At 36.8% G+C, this 15,805-nt stretch overlaps 1 protein-coding gene across 2 annotated transcripts in view; it reads right to left on the bottom strand.

Annotated features, from left to right (window-relative positions):
* The window catches only part of PPP4R4 (protein phosphatase 4 regulatory subunit 4), a 100,581-nt gene that overhangs the window by 7,636 nt on the left and 77,140 nt on the right, over nt 1-15,805 (bottom strand). For both annotated transcript variants that reach the window (XM_061159692.1, XM_061159693.1), the window contains 7 exons: nt 15,548-15,692; nt 12,640-12,681; nt 12,465-12,539; nt 3,977-4,046; nt 3,317-3,400; nt 2,928-3,024; nt 1,750-1,820 (listed from right to left, as the gene is read on the bottom strand). In XM_061159692.1, coding sequence (XP_061015675.1) covers nt 1,750-1,820; nt 2,928-3,024; nt 3,317-3,400; nt 3,977-4,046; nt 12,465-12,539; nt 12,640-12,681; nt 15,548-15,692 — 584 coding nt within the window. The remainder of the gene's footprint in view (nt 1-1,749; nt 1,821-2,927; nt 3,025-3,316; nt 3,401-3,976; nt 4,047-12,464; nt 12,540-12,639; nt 12,682-15,547; nt 15,693-15,805) is intronic.

The following is a 15,805-nucleotide window of genomic DNA, read 5'->3' as shown; positions in this document are numbered from 1 at the left end:
TTTGAGGAAATGCTTTAAAAAACTAGGATCCTTGATGAACTTAACCAAATTGCTCCCAAAAGCTTCCACAGATTTTCATACCCACCTGCAATGGATACATTGCAATTTGTTTCCATGAATCCTTACTAGAATTCCCTTTACATTTCCTCCAGCCTGTGGTGCATACAGAGCTTTGGAATGCTGCAATTGATGACTGACGGTACATGTTAAGTAAAAAGTATTAATTTGAGTTTCCACACTGTGTCTTTGACCTTTCCATTTATTAATTTAACACTATCCACCCCCCGCCGCCCACACTCTCTCTACACTCCAGCCTGACAGGCTGCTGCTGTTCTCTGAAGACAAAACAGTCAGCTTTTACTTCTGACAGGTCCTCTGAATGGGACGGTATTCCATACCCACCTCTGCCTGTCAAAGTTCTAGAGCACCTTAAGGTTCATCTCAAATGACAATCATTCTGAAGCTCATCTTCACTCCCAAAGTAAGTAAAATCTCTATATGAACACCTAATATATTTGTTTAGAAATATTTTGCTCCCATTTTCTCATTATAGAGCAGATATATAATTGTATAGTGATGTTTTCCTCAGTCTGCAATTCATTAAGTAATAAATAATAAGCACATTTTTCTAACTAAGATACCTAGGAAATACTTCATTCAATTTATTTCCTCTCCCAAAAATAATATTGAAACTTTAAGACAATATTTTTCAAATATTTTAATAAATGATTTACCCTATGAGAGATATGCTTTTTAGGGCATGGATGTTAAACTTTAGAATCTGCAGATCATACACAGGCCTACCTCAATTTATTGCTCTTCACTTTATTGCAGGTAAAACAGATAATGAATTTTTTCTTTCTTTCTTTTTTTTTTTTTTACAAATTGAAAGGTTTGTGACAATACTGCATCCAGAAAGTCTACCAGAACCATTTTTCCAATAGTATTTGCTCACTTCTTGTCTTTGCGTCATATTTTGATAATTCCTGAAATATTTCCAACTGTTTCCTTGTTATTATATTTACGGTGGTGTCTGTGATCAGTAATGTTTACTGTTACTTTTGAAACTGTCTTTGGGCACCATGAACCACATCCATGTAAGATGGCAAACCTAACTGATGAATGCTGCCTGTGTTCTGACCGCTTCACTTTCTGGCCATTCCCTGATCACTATCCCTCTACAGGCCTCCCTGTTCCCTGAGATACAACAATACTGTGTCCAATAAAAGCCACACCTACTTGTTATCTCTTGTCTGTGGCTGCTTTTACTCAGCTATACTACAGTTGAGTAATTGTGACAGAAACCAGTTTGGCCAAGAGAATCCAAAATATTTACCATGTGGTCCTTTACAGAGAAGTTTGCTTATCCCTGGTATAAACGTTCAAGTATGTAATACTGTAACGGTTTAGCTGCATATGATCCACAGTGAAGCCTTAGTGTTTTTAACTTCCTTAAAAATTACTGCAAAAACTTTTAGTCTATGCCCGAGCAGGTCTTCAGACTGCAGTAAAACCTATCCTATCATTTTGTACTTCTCCTCTTTTAAAAGTATTGATCTCTGACGCTTGACACAGTGAAAACAAAATAGTATTGTCAGGCATTTTAATTGCTGGGGAAAGTTTCTTTGCTATTTGATAAAGACATAAATTTGGGGAAACTGTATCTAGAAATAAAGAAATGAGTCATTTAAAGAAAACTGTATTTTATTAAATTTAATAATTATTTGACGAGCTCAGATTTCTACTTACCAGTTAGTGAAATCATAGAAGTCTTTGATAAACCTGAGACAGAAGGTGTATATGCTGCTGTAGAACTTTTACTAGAAAAGAACATGATTTAGTTAAAATACAAGAAAATGCGTCTTTCAGTCTCAGTCATTGATGAGAAAATACCACTCGGTCTTTCCTAACCTTTCCTTAGTGCTTCCTCTGCTTGTTATGAAACATGCTTACTACTTTTATTTCTTATTTATTTTTTACATTCCACCCCTCACAACAATTACTTTAAGTTAAAAACATTTCCTTAAACTTCTGCTACATCAGCATAATGGTTTTTCTTTTGATACGCAGCCAAAACAGGTAATAGAGATAAAATTTTCCTAGGAATAATGCATCTCTAGTTCTATTCTCTTTTGCCCATCTTGAGATCACCCTATTGGCTAGGAACTCTAAATAATTCTACCAATAATGTCCAAAAACATAGCTGAAACACATCTAGATTAAGCTTTTTTTTTTTCAATTTTTTACAAAAAGTTTTAAAAAAAATAAAAACATTTTTTCCATAACATAGTCTTTTTCTTGATAAATAGTTTTAAAGACATTTACAGTTCCTTAAAATTACTTTGCTTGCTGATTGATAGGCAGCTGTTACATATTTACTATATGTATACAATATATTATAAGAGTCATGGTCATTTAATTTATTCTGATTCTCCCTTAGTCTTAACTGTTTATAATTTTGTCTGCTGGGCCAAAAGGGAGACTAGACATACAACCACAGTCAGGAGAACTCTGTTGTGACCATTTTACCACAGAAAGAGGCCAGTGATTTCTTCATGGACAGAAACAACACAAACAGCAAATGGATATCACATCTATTCAGTGAATGGGGCATGTCCACACCCGTTTAGAAGCTGTGTGGCACATGTGATATAGCACCACTCTCCTCATAAAATGATATACAGATTCCATGATGTTGTTACACAGGATCAGGGAAGTAGTCTTCCTAGAATTCTAGGATAACTGTTCTTATGCAAATTGGTAAGACTACTATTTTTCTTAATATGATCTTTATAGAAGGTAACTTATTATTCACCTATGAAAAACCTCAAAATTAATCCCAATTTTATATAATAATGTAAACATCTCACATAAAGATGTGTTAAAATAAAAATTAAGTCAGAATGTGAAGGGCTGACAGATCATACCTAGTAGTACATTTGTCTAAGTTGCCATATTTTGCATGAAAAGCTTGATTATTAAAAGACTGGCTTCGAATCAATTTGGATTTCTTGATTTCTTTACCTAGAGTAACAAGCAGAAGGCAAATGCAATTGGTTAGCTCATCAGTGCATCCTCAGCTGCCCCAACCCCATTCCCTCTCCAGCTCCCACCACTGTGAGAAACACACGGAGGGGGGTGGCTTCCCTGCCTTGGTTTGACCTGACTGGAGTATTTCTTATGCTTCACTGCCCAGTAAGAAGCACCAAACAAAGGAAAAAGTAAGAAGAGCTTTTCGAACAATATCTCATCTCACAGAGTGACTGCCTTGTCACTTATAAAAGGAACAAAGCAGACACAAAAACCAGTTTCTTACTTGTGGATGGGGTGGCAGAAGAGGATCCAGGAACAGGAATGGGGAGGCTCTTGGGCAGACTTGTTGGTGTCTTGGAGTCTCTACCTAAAACAAACTCTGTTTTAAGTGTTATAATTTCTCTGATTAATCTCCATACACACACAACAACACAGGGACTATGGACCACTTTCTCTCACTAAGCAGCACTCTTTTCCAAATCTTATTCTTTATATATTTAAATATTTCATTCTTAGTTACTCAGTGATCAATCTGACAATCTTATTGCTGTTATCAAACTTCAAACTTTCCTTCGAAGGATCTGAACCTCTGCACTGATCCTCACCATTTACTTATTGGTGAGGATCTGTATCAGTTAGCATCCATTTATGAGAACAACTTTTGATAAATCAAAGAAAGTGATTTTCCATATAAAATTAAAAACTTAGCATAGGGAGGTTCAAGAGGGAGGGGACATATGTATACCTATGGCTGATTCATGTTGATATTTGGCAGAAACCAACAAAATTCTGTAAAGCAATTATCCTTCAGTTAAAAAATAAATAAACAAGCACATATTTTAAAAGTTAAAAAAAAAAAAAAAACTCAGCATGGTCTTTCAGAATGCTGGGATATAACATCAATCGTGTACCTTGGTGGCAAGGATGTGGGAAAACTACTTACGTTTCTTTTCAAAGGTTTTATCACTCATAGGCCTTCCATCATTTTGTTGCTTCTCTTTTTCTAATTGCTCCTATTAATAAAACAGCACCTTAGCATTAAAGGTAAGCATAAGTAGATTTACTTTTTAAGGTTTCTAAAATAACATTTATTTATTAAAAGTTAACATGTGCATAATAGGCAACCAAAAAAACACAAGAAGCAAAAACAAAGTCATTCATAATCACAAGCAGTTTACCGTTTGACATGTCCTCCCAAGTCTCATTTGTGTATTTTCATAACTAGGCATTCATTTTTATGTAATTAAGATCATACAGTTATGTATCATGTTGTTTCACACATCATGATATTTATCATTTCAAAGTCCCAAAGCTATGAATATTTTAATAACCAAGAATACACTATACCAACTCAATCTGGAAGGAAAAAAATGTAATCTTGCCTTTTGTGATGACAAAAATTTCAGAGAAGACAAAAATGGCAGCAGAACTCTAGATAAAGATACTGGCAGAGCTATGATTAAAACACTACATTCCCTTAATGTCCAATTAAAAGTGAGACATAAAGGAACAGAGTACGCAAAGTGTAATGCTTCTAGGAGGATTCATTACCTGATCTAAACTATTAAAGTATAGCAAGGAGGTATGCTTCCATTGAATTAATTATTTAACAAGCATAAGTAGATTTAGAAAAACTGTTCTAATCAGAAATTACTCTAAGCTTTAGAGATATAAAAATACAGTTCACAAAAATACCTAACAGAAGTAATTTTTTCTCAAAATTGGTACCTAAAGAAGTCACGGTTCTTTCAGATTTTTTTTTTTTTAACATCTACAGAATTGTGCCCTGGGAGGGTTTTCAAGATAAAACAATGAATTTGATATTACTGTTGCAATGAGCCTTTCAGATGGTAAAGAATCTGCCTGCAATGCAGGAGACCCAGGTTTCATTCCTGGGTCGGGAAGACTCCCTGGAGAAGGGAATAGCAAACCACTCCAGTACTCTTGCCTAGAGAATTCCATGTACAGAGGAGCCTGGGGTTTATAGTCCCAGTCCATGGGGTAGCAAAGAGTTGGACACAACTGAGTGACTAACACTTTCACTTCACTTTCATTTACTAATTCTCATCAGCAAAATATTGGTACTATTGGCCCTTTCCACTTCTAACTGATAAGTGAAAAAACAATATCCTTCTTTTAAAAGCCTAAGAGAAAAAAAATTCTGTAGATATTAAATTTTGATTGAAGTATAATACACATAGAGAAAGTACACAAACTGTAAGTATACAGCTCAGTAAATTTTCCCAAAATGAACACACCCATATAATCAGCTCCCACACCAAGAAACAAAATATTCCCAAGCTCAAAGTCTTCTTTATCCCAACAGAATAATCAAAATAACTCATATCAAGTTCTGAACAAACATGACATAACCAGCATGTACGGAACACTATAGTCAACAATGGAGAATACACATTCTTTTCAAGAACAAGTGTAAAATGAAGAAAAAGAAAAAACAGACAAAACAAAAAATTTCCACATAGACTTGGACTGCATAAAAAACTATCAAATAAAAATTCTAAAACTGAAAATAAAACATGCAAAGCTGAAAAATATTGTTAAGTGAGCTTAAGAAGTAGTGCCATCTATTTTATCTTTTCCTCTACTATTTGATCATATTAATGATAGTTATCTTGAAGTCCTTGTTGGGTAACTCTAATAATAGGATCATCTGTGAATCTTTTTCTATTCTCTGATTTTTATCTTGGGTTTAGGTTATTAAGTCCTAAACTTTTTAGAGCCTATTTATTCTGTTTATTCTTTATGTCTACCACTGGCAATCCTGAGTTCTAATCTTTGTTTTACAGACTGCTGAATAATACAAGTTGCTTTTCAGAGGATTTCCACTTAAGTTTTTAAACTCATAGCACAATTTTCTGTAGAGAAATAGATAATATAAAAATGAATGGGAATATTATAACTGAAAAACACACACTGGAAACTTTAAAACCATTGGATGGGCTCAACAGCCAAATGGAGAAGCAGGGAAAGAAATGGTGACACTGAAGATGGGTCAGCAGAGATTATTCGCTCTGAGAAGCAGAGTTTAAGGGGAAAAAGAGAAAGAACAAAGCCTCACGGACCTGTGGGATGATATCAAAAGATCTAACACGTGTATAATTATTGACCCAGAAATATAAGAGTGAGCAACAGGGGACAGAATATATATTTAAACAAATAACAGGTCAAACCTTCCCAAATTTGGGAAATGATACATGTTTATAGATTCAGGAAGCTCAACAAGTCCAAAACAGGATAAATATGAAGCAAATCATGCCTAAAAACATCAAAATCAAACTGCTAAAAACAAGAAAATACCTTGGAAGTAGTCAGAGACAAACAACATTATACACAGAAGAACAATAATTCAAATGAGAGCAGATATTTTATCAGATACTAGAGAGACCAGAACACAGAGAAATAATTCTTTTAAGTACAGTATGAAAAAAGGCTTGCAAACAGAATTTGTATTCAATAAAAATATCCCTTAAAGAGGAAGGCAAAAATAAGACATTTTAGATAAAGGAAAACTAAGATAATCTGTCTAAAAATACTTGCACTTCATTCTTCAGGCTGAAGGGGAAAAAAAACAAGAGGGAAATTTGGGTCCTAAGTAGTGAATGATGGTTCTATAATGACCTATAAGACCTTCTAGAACTAACACCAAAAAAAGATGTTCTTTTCATCATAGGCGACTGGAATGCAAAAGTAGGAAGTTAAGAGATACCTGGAGTAACAAGCAAGTTTGGCCTTGGAGTACAAAATGAAAGGGCAAAGGCTAACAGAGTTTTGCCAAGAGAACGCACTGGTCATAGCAAACACCCTCTTACATGTACATCGCCAGATGGTCAACACCGAAATCAGATTATACTCTTTGCAGCTGAAGATGGAGAAGTTCTATACAGTCAGCAAAAATAAGACCAGGAGATGACTGTGGCTCAGATTATGAACTCCTTATTGCAAAATTCAGACTTTAAAGAAAGCAGGGAAAACCACTAGACCACTCAAGTATGACCTAGATCAAACCAAATCCCTTACAATTATACAGTGGAAGTGACAAATAAATTCAAGGGATTAGATCTGATGGACAGAGTGCCTGAAGAACTATGGATGTAGGTTTGTAACACTGTACAGGAGGCAGTGATCAAGACCATTCTCAAGAAAAGCAAAAGCAAAAAGGCAACATGGTTGTCTGAGGAGACCTTATAAATAGCCGAGAAAAGAAGAGAAGCGAAAGGCAAAGGAGAAAAGGAAAGATATACTCATTTGAATGTAGAGTTCCAAAGAACAGCAAGGAGAGATAAGAAAGCTTTCCTCAAGATGACATAATGGCTCAGGTAGAATGTCTGATTAAATCTAAAAACCAACTTCTAGAACAAATAAGAAAACAGTGTGTCTGCAAAATACAAGGCTAATATACAAAAATCAACAGTATTCTTAAGCTCCAGCAACAAAAAACTAGAAAGCAAAATTTAAACTTACAATTCCATCCACAATGCCAAGAAACATAATATACTAGAAGTAAATCTAACAAAAAGACTTCCTTGAACTCTATACTTGAGACTACCAAAACTGAGAAGAAAAGTAAAGACTAAATAAACCAATCAAGAGAAGACTCATAAGTTTAGATGGCAATTTTCCAAATTGATCTACAGATGAATGATAATTAACACAATTTTAACTAAACTTTCAGGCTTTTTAGAAATTGACAAACTGATTCTAAACTGTATATCAAACTGCAGAGGGCCTCAACTGGCCAAAGCAACTTAAAATAATAAGTCTGAGAACTGACCTTACCTGATTTTAAGAATTACTACACAGTGTTCAAGGTGGTTTAGAATGGCCAGAAAGACAAACATATAAATCAGTGGAATGAAATAGTGAGTCCCTAAGCAGACACACACACACACATACATACATATGAACAACTGATTAAAAAAAAAAAAAGGTGCTAAAGCAACTCACTGTGGAAAAGCAAGTTTTCCACAAATGGTGCTAGAATAATTGCTTATTCAGATAGAAAAAATAAACATAAAAATTAACTTGAAATGATTCATAGACCTAAGTGTAAAACCTAAAACTAAAATTCCTAGAAGAAAACAGGAAAAAGTCTTTATAATTTATAATTTGGGGATAGACTAAGGGCTTCCTCTGGTGGCTCAAAAGGTAAAAGTGTCTGCCTGCAATGCAGGATATCTGGGTTCAATCCCTGGGTTGGGAAGATCCCCTAGAGAAGGAAATGGCAACCCACTCCAGTATTCTTGCCTGGAAATTCCCATGGACGGAGGAGCCTGGTAGGCTACAGTCCATGAGGTCACAAACAGTTGGACATGACTGAATGACTTCACTTTTATTTTCAAAGGATTCTTGGGTACAAAAAAGCATGAACTATGCTAAGAGAACACACGGATATAAGTTGCACTTGATCAATATTAAAAATTTCTGCTCTTCAAAGACACCATTAAGTAAATGAAAAAAAAAAAAAGCACAGACTCCAAGAAAATATTCATAAAATGTGTATCTGACAAAGGAATTATATTCAGAGTTTATGAAGAACTCTTACAACTTGATAATAAGAAGAGAAACAACCCACTTTAAAATCTGAAAATAGACTTCATCAACTAAGATAGAAGTATGGCCAATACACAAAGGTAAAGATGCTCAGTCTCATTAGGCATCAGGGATATGCAATCTAAAATTGCAATGAGATACCATTACACCCTCACTCTAACAAGCATTACAGAGGATATGAGGTAACTGAAGTTCTCCACCACAGTCAGTAGGGGTATAAGTTACTTTGCAAAACAGTCTTGGTTTTAAAGTTAAGCATACTTTAACATATGATCCATCCATTCCACTGCTAGGTTATTTTCCCAAAGAAATCCAAGTATACATCCACTCAAAGATTTCTTCACTAATATTCCCAAGCTAGAAGTAACCCAAATGTCCATTAAGGCAGGGAAACCTTTTATAACTAACACCCAAAAAAGATGTCCTTTTCATTATAGGGGACTGGAATGCAAAAGTAGGAAGTCAAGAAACACCTGGAGTAACAGGCAACTTGGCCTTGGAGTACGGAATGAAGCAGGGCAAAGGCTAATAGAGTCTTGCCAAAAGAATGCACTGGTCATAGCAAACAGCCTCTTCCAACAACACAAGAGAAGACTCTACACATGGACATCACCAGATGGTCAACAATGAAATCAGATTGATTATATTCTTTGCAGACAAAGATGGAGAGGCTCTATACAGTCAGCAAAAACAAGACCAGGAGCTGACTGTGGCTCAGATCATGAACTCCTTATTGCCAAAGTCAGACTTTAACTGAAGAAAGTAGGGAAAACCACTAGACCATTCAGGTATGACCTAAATCAAATCCCTGATGATTATACAGTGGAAGTGAGAAACAGATTTAAGGGACTAGATCTGATAGACAGAGTGCCTGATGAACTAAGGACAGAGGTTCATGACATTGTACAGGAGACAGGGATCAAGACCATCCCCATGCAAAAGAAATGCAAAAAAGCAAAATGGCTGTCTGAGGAGGCCTTACAAATAGCTGTGAAAAGAAGAAAAGAGAAAAGCAAAGGAGAAAAGGAAAGATATTCCCATTTGAATGCAGAGTTCCAAAGAATATCAAGGAGAGTAAGAAAACCTTCCTCAGCAATCAATGCAAAGAAAGAGAAGAAAACAACAAAATGGGAAAGACTAGAGATCTCTTCAAGAAAATTAGAGATACCAAGGGAACATTTCATGCAAAGATGGGCTCGATAAAGGACAGAAATGGTATGGACCTAACAGAAGCAGAAGACATTAAGAAGAGGTGGCAAGAATACACAGAAGAACTGTACAGAAAAGATCTTCACGACCCAGATAATCACGATGGTGTGATCACTCACCTAGAGCCAGACATCCTGGAATGTGAAGTCAAGTGGGTCTTAGGAAGCATCACTACGAACAAAGCTAGTGGAGGTGATGGAATTCCAGCTGAGCTATTTCAAATCCTGAAAGATGATGCTGTGAAAGTGCTGCACTCAATATGCCAGCAAACATGGAAAACTCAGCAGTGGCCACAGGACTGGAAAAGGTCAGTTTTCATTCCAATCCCAAAGAAAGGCAATGTCAAAGAATGCTCAAACTATCGCACAATTGCACTCATCTCACATGCTAGTAAAGTAATGCTCAAAATTCTCCAATAGGTGAACCATGAACTTCCAGATGTTCAAGCTGGTTTTAGAAAAGGCAGAGGAACCAGGGATCAAATTGCCAACATCTGCTGGATAATCAAAAAAGCAAGAGAGTTCCAGAAAAACATCTATTTCTGCTTTATTGACTATGCCAAAACCTTTGACTGTGTGGATCACAATAAACTGTGGAAAATTCTAAAAGAGATGGGAATACCAGAACACCTGACCTGCCTCTTGAGAAACCTGTATGCAGGTCAGGAAGCAACAGTTAGAACTGGACATGGAACAACAGACTGGTTCCAAATAGGAAAAGGAGTATATCAAGACTGTATATTGTCACCCTGCTTATTTAACTTGAGGAACACTGGGCTGGAGGAAGCACAAGCTGGAATCAAGATTGCTGGGAGAAATATCAATAACCTCAGATAGCAGGTGACACCACCCTTATGGTAGAAAGTGAAGAGGAACTAAAAAGCCTCTTGATGAAAGTGAAAGAGGAGAGTGAAAAAGTTGGCTTAAAGCTCAACATTCAGAAAACGAAGATCATGGCATCTGGTCCCATCACTTCATGGCAAATAGATGGGGAAACAGTGGAAACAGTGTCAGACTTTATTTTTTGGGGCTCCAAAATCACTGCAGATGGTGACTGCAGCCATGAAATTAAAAGATGCTTACTCCTTGGAAGGAAAGTTATGACCAACCTAGATAGAATATTAAAAAGCAGAGACATTACTTTGTCAACAAAAGTTTGTCTAGTCAAGGCTATGGTTTTTCCAGTGGTCATGTATGGATGTGAGAGTTGGACTGTGAAGAAAGCTAAGAGCCGAAGAATTGATGCTTTTGAACTGTGGTGTTGGAAAAGACTAGAGAGGCCCTTGGACTGCAAGGGGATCCAACCAGTCCATCCTAAAGGAAATCAGTCCTGGGTGTTCATTGGAAGGACTGATGCTGAAGCTGAAACTCCAATACTTTGGTCACCTCATGAGAAGAGTTGACTCATTGGAAAAGACCCTGATGCTGGGAGGGATTGGGGGCAGGAGGAGAAGGGGATGACAGAGGATGAGATGGCTGGATGGCATCACCGACTCGATGGACATGAGTTTGGGTAAACTCTGGGAGTTGGTGATGGACAGGGAAGCCTGGCGTGTTGTGGTTCATGGCGTTGCAAAGAGTTGGACATGACTGAGCGACTGAACTGAACTGAACTGAAACACATCGTAAGCGACTTCCCAGGTGGCGCTAGTGGTAAAGAACCCGCCTGCCAATGCAGGAGATGTAAGAGACGTGGGTTTGATCCCTGGGTCAGGAAGATCTCCTGGAGAAGAGAGTGGCAATCCACTCCAGTACTCTTGCCTGGAGAATCCCACGGACAGAGGAGCCTAGTGGGCTATAGTCTATGGGGTCATAGAGTCGGATACTACTGAGGCGACTTCGCGTGCATACAAAAACACAGTGGTATATCCATAGTTTGGGCTGCTGCTGCTGCTGCTAAGTCACTTCAGTCGTGTCCGATTCTGTGTGATCCCATAGACGGCAGCCCACCAGGCTCCCCTGTCCCTGGGATTCTCCAGGTAAGAACACTGGAGTGGGTTGCCATTTCCTTCTCCAATGTGTGAAAGTGAAAAGTGAAAGTGAAGTCGCTCAGTCGTGTCTGACTCTTAGCGACGCCATGGACCACAGCCTACCAGGCTCCTCCATCCATGGGATTTTCCAGGCAAGAGGACTGGAGTGAAGTGCCATCGCCTTCTCAGATAGTTTGGGCTACTATTTATAAATAAAAAGGAGTGACCTCTTAATATACACAACTACATAGAACAATCTCAAAATAATTATACTGATGGAGAGAAGTATGACCCAAAAAGTACTAATGAATGATTCAATTCATTAGTTGTGGATCACAAAGGGGCACAACAAAATTTCTAAAGGAATAACAATGTTTGGTGTTTTATATTCTGGTTTCACGGATATGTCCATATGTCAAAATTCACCAAATTGTACACTTTAAGCATCTGCAATTAATCGTTAAGTCTATATACCTCAATAAGGTAGTATTTTAAAGGTTCTCAAATATAATTCTCCTTCCAGTTCATAAAAGAACATATTTCAAAAGATCAGGACTCTTCTTCAGTCATTTATAGAGAAAGTAAAAATAGTGTGATACCGAAATAATTTATTTAGTTTAATAACATAGCACAGTTAATACTGGTCAGAAAAGAGTAGGTGTGTATGCATGTGAAAACATACCATTTCCAAAAGAAGTAGTTCTTCTCTTTCTTTCTCTTGATCCAACAAATCTTTCTCATAAAACTTTTTCTGAAACTAAGTTTAAAGTTTAAAATGAAATTGTGAAACAGTAATGATGAGTCTCTGCCAATTTTTAAAGATTCCTTTCCACATAAGGTAAAGGGAGTATACTTACAGCATCCATGGACATTTCCATTCTGTCCAACTCTAACACGGTCTGTAAAGAAAATGTTTTAAAATAATTCAATAGCAATTAAATCAACTATTCATTTCTCAAAAAGACTCCTTTTCTAGAGAGAGGTTCAAAGAAGAGATTCCTCCACTATGTGAAAGGCTAAAGTATAAAACCTCTAAAGTTCTTCCTAACTCTGTGCTGATTTTTAATCAGCCACTATACATTAATACCAGGACTTCCCTGGTGGCTCAGATGGTAAAGCGTCTGCCTACAATGCAAGAGACCCGGCTTCAATCCCTGGGTTGGGAAGATCCCCTGGAGAAGGAAATGGCAACCCACTCCAGTACTCTTGCCTGGAAAATCTCATGGATGGAGGAGCCTGGCGGGCTGCAGTCCACGGGGCCGCAGAGTCAGACACGACTGAGCGATTCACTTCACTTCATACAGTAATACCAGGATCAATTTGAACTTTAAAAGTTTTTAACCTTAAGAAAAGCAGATCTAGAGGATTCTTTTAAATACTAAATACATGCAATTTAACTAATTTCTAATAACTCCCTGTGCCACTCTTTCCTGAATGTTCAGAAATATAATTTTTGAAATTAAAAAAATCTTTTAGCTAAATACATAAGAAGCTGGCTATCATTTGGTTTAATATTCTTGGTTCCTTTCCACAGAAACTTTTGACCCTTATGACATTCTAATGAATAGAAAAAATTTTGCTCTGAAAGCATTCTCTTAATTTATGTCTTTCAGAATACACTGTCTGAAATAAATTATTTCAATCAAACACTGGCCCATCTAATCCAGGGTTCTATCTCTGACAGAAGACAGTACTTCTTTACAGGAATAACTCTGATGGTCAAGTACAAGTACATTTATTCATATGCCCAAAGTTATCGATTGCAAAGATAGTATTTATTTAGTTTTATTTTTATGCTGAAATTTATGAAAATGTTACAATTCATGCCATGAAATATCCCTTTTAAATGAAATTACTTTTCATCTTAATAAACTAAGCTATTTCATTTTTATCGCAAGGCTTTGAATAGCTTCCTGAGGGCCTCCCACCCCAATACGTCAGTTTGATAAACATTACAGTACAGAATTTTTATGAGATAGAATGACTTCCTCATGTGCAATGTTCTTAAAATAAGAACTGTACTCCTGAATAATCCATTCAGTAATCTATTTATTTAATTATAGCATTTTGCCCTATTTAATGGGGTCAGCTTGAGTTATCTCTTCAGTTTATAAATACTCTCAAAAAAGTAACTAACTGGAACTTCCCTGGTAGGGTAGGGGTGAAAAATCCACCTTTGGATGCAGAGGACACAAGTTCAATCTCTGGTCAGGAAACTAAGATCCCACATGCTGCTGGGCAACTAAGCCCACACTCCACAAGGGAGATCTTACATGGGGCAACTAAGACCGATGCAGCCAAATTAACTATTTTTTTTGAAAGTTAACACCATCTCCTATACTTCTGTAATTAAATGGTAAAGACAGAAATATCTGGTAGAAACGAAAGTATGTATATCTATATTTTTAGATTTAGATGCATGTCCAAATTCTGAGTATTTCTGATTATTTCAGTTAATGAAAGGAAAATTTACATTTCAGTAAAATAAAATTATACTCATTAATACTGTTATCAAATCACTTTTTTAAAAAGCTTCTTATGCAACATCACAAGGATCCCTAGAAAAAAGAAAAAAAAAAAAAAATCAAAGTATTCTCTTTTTTCTCCCCTCATCATTGACACCAAGTTGTTTATGACATTAATAAATTCATTCCTCTCAACTACAGATAAAGGCTCAAAAACTATGTATCATGAATTTCACATTCAGATTCATAGAAATAACGACTTGACTTAATCTCATAAAAACATTAGTTAAATGTTTGGCGAAAGAGGTTTTGAAGACTAAAGTATTTTCAAGTTTGACTTCACTAACCCAAATGTTTACTGTTTCAGTGTTAAACCCTGCCAAACAATCCATATAAGATCATAGGCTTAAAAAAAACTAACAAAAAAGCCATAAAACACAATGGTACATAATTGAAAAGGGGTAAGGGGTCTCTATTCCAGCCCTAGAGCTGCCACTTACTAATAAGATCCTAAGGTGATACCTAACATTTCCAGGTCCAGAGCTTCTGCAAAGTCAAACAGATCACTGAAGGCCCTTCGAACCCTTTCATGGCCAAGTTTCTAGCTAGCTGGCTATGCTGGGTCTCAGTTGTGGCCTGTGGGTATTTCCCTGACAGGGAATGAACCCAGGCCCCTGCATTGGGAGCGTGGGTTCTTGGCCACTGGACCACCAGGGAAGTCCCAGGGCTAAGTTTCTATCAAACGTGACTTTACCAACAAAGTCTTACCAATTATAATCACTTATAAGTAGTCTGGTGAGTGAAACATCCATGACTAGCTTTAAAGTATTTATAGAGTACCTACAATGCAAGCTCTCTCATAGAGCTTGTATTACCAATAATAAAAGCTTCATGCTTCAGGGCCCTCTGTGCTTAGTCACTCAGTCCTGTCTGACTCTTTCCGACCCCATGGACTACAGCCCACCAGGCTCCTCTGTCCATGGGAATTCTCCAGGCAAGAATACTGGAATGGGTTGACATGCCCTTCTCCAGGGGATCTTCCCAAGCCAAGGATTGAACCCAGGTCTCCCACATTGCAGGCGGATTCTTTATCAGCTGAGTCACCAGATAAGTGCTTTCTAGAAGGAACTTCCCTCTCCAGTTAGAGCACACATCCACCAAATCCTACTACTCTAGCAATGATTTAAATATTTTAACATACTACTGTTAGCCCATCAAGTTCCCATCAAGAATAGTGAAGCTATGATTAAGACCATCTTAACCCAAGAAAGACAAGTGCCATGGCAAGAGGGATACTTACTCTTTTTACAATAGCCAAAACATCTTTATCTTTTTCTTGACAGAGGAGTTTTCTCACACACATTTCCAACTGCTGAAGTAGATGCTTATCTGCAGGAATCTTCAGAGTAGATTTCACTTTGGGCAACAAGTAGCAAAGTTTCATTCTATAAAAAATTAAAAAGCATTAACCTGTGAGTGAATTTAATAACCTGGAATAATAGTAACATGAATTTGAAAGAAAATTCAAGCTTTAGCTAGCTTGAGAGTTTAAATATAT

This window comes from Dama dama, chromosome 13 (genome assembly GCF_033118175.1).
Source record: "Dama dama isolate Ldn47 chromosome 13, ASM3311817v1, whole genome shotgun sequence".
Taxonomy (NCBI): domain Eukaryota; kingdom Metazoa; phylum Chordata; class Mammalia; order Artiodactyla; family Cervidae; genus Dama; species Dama dama.
The sequence above is the reverse complement of the archived record's forward strand: the minus strand, read 5'-3'. Positions and strand labels throughout refer to the sequence as shown.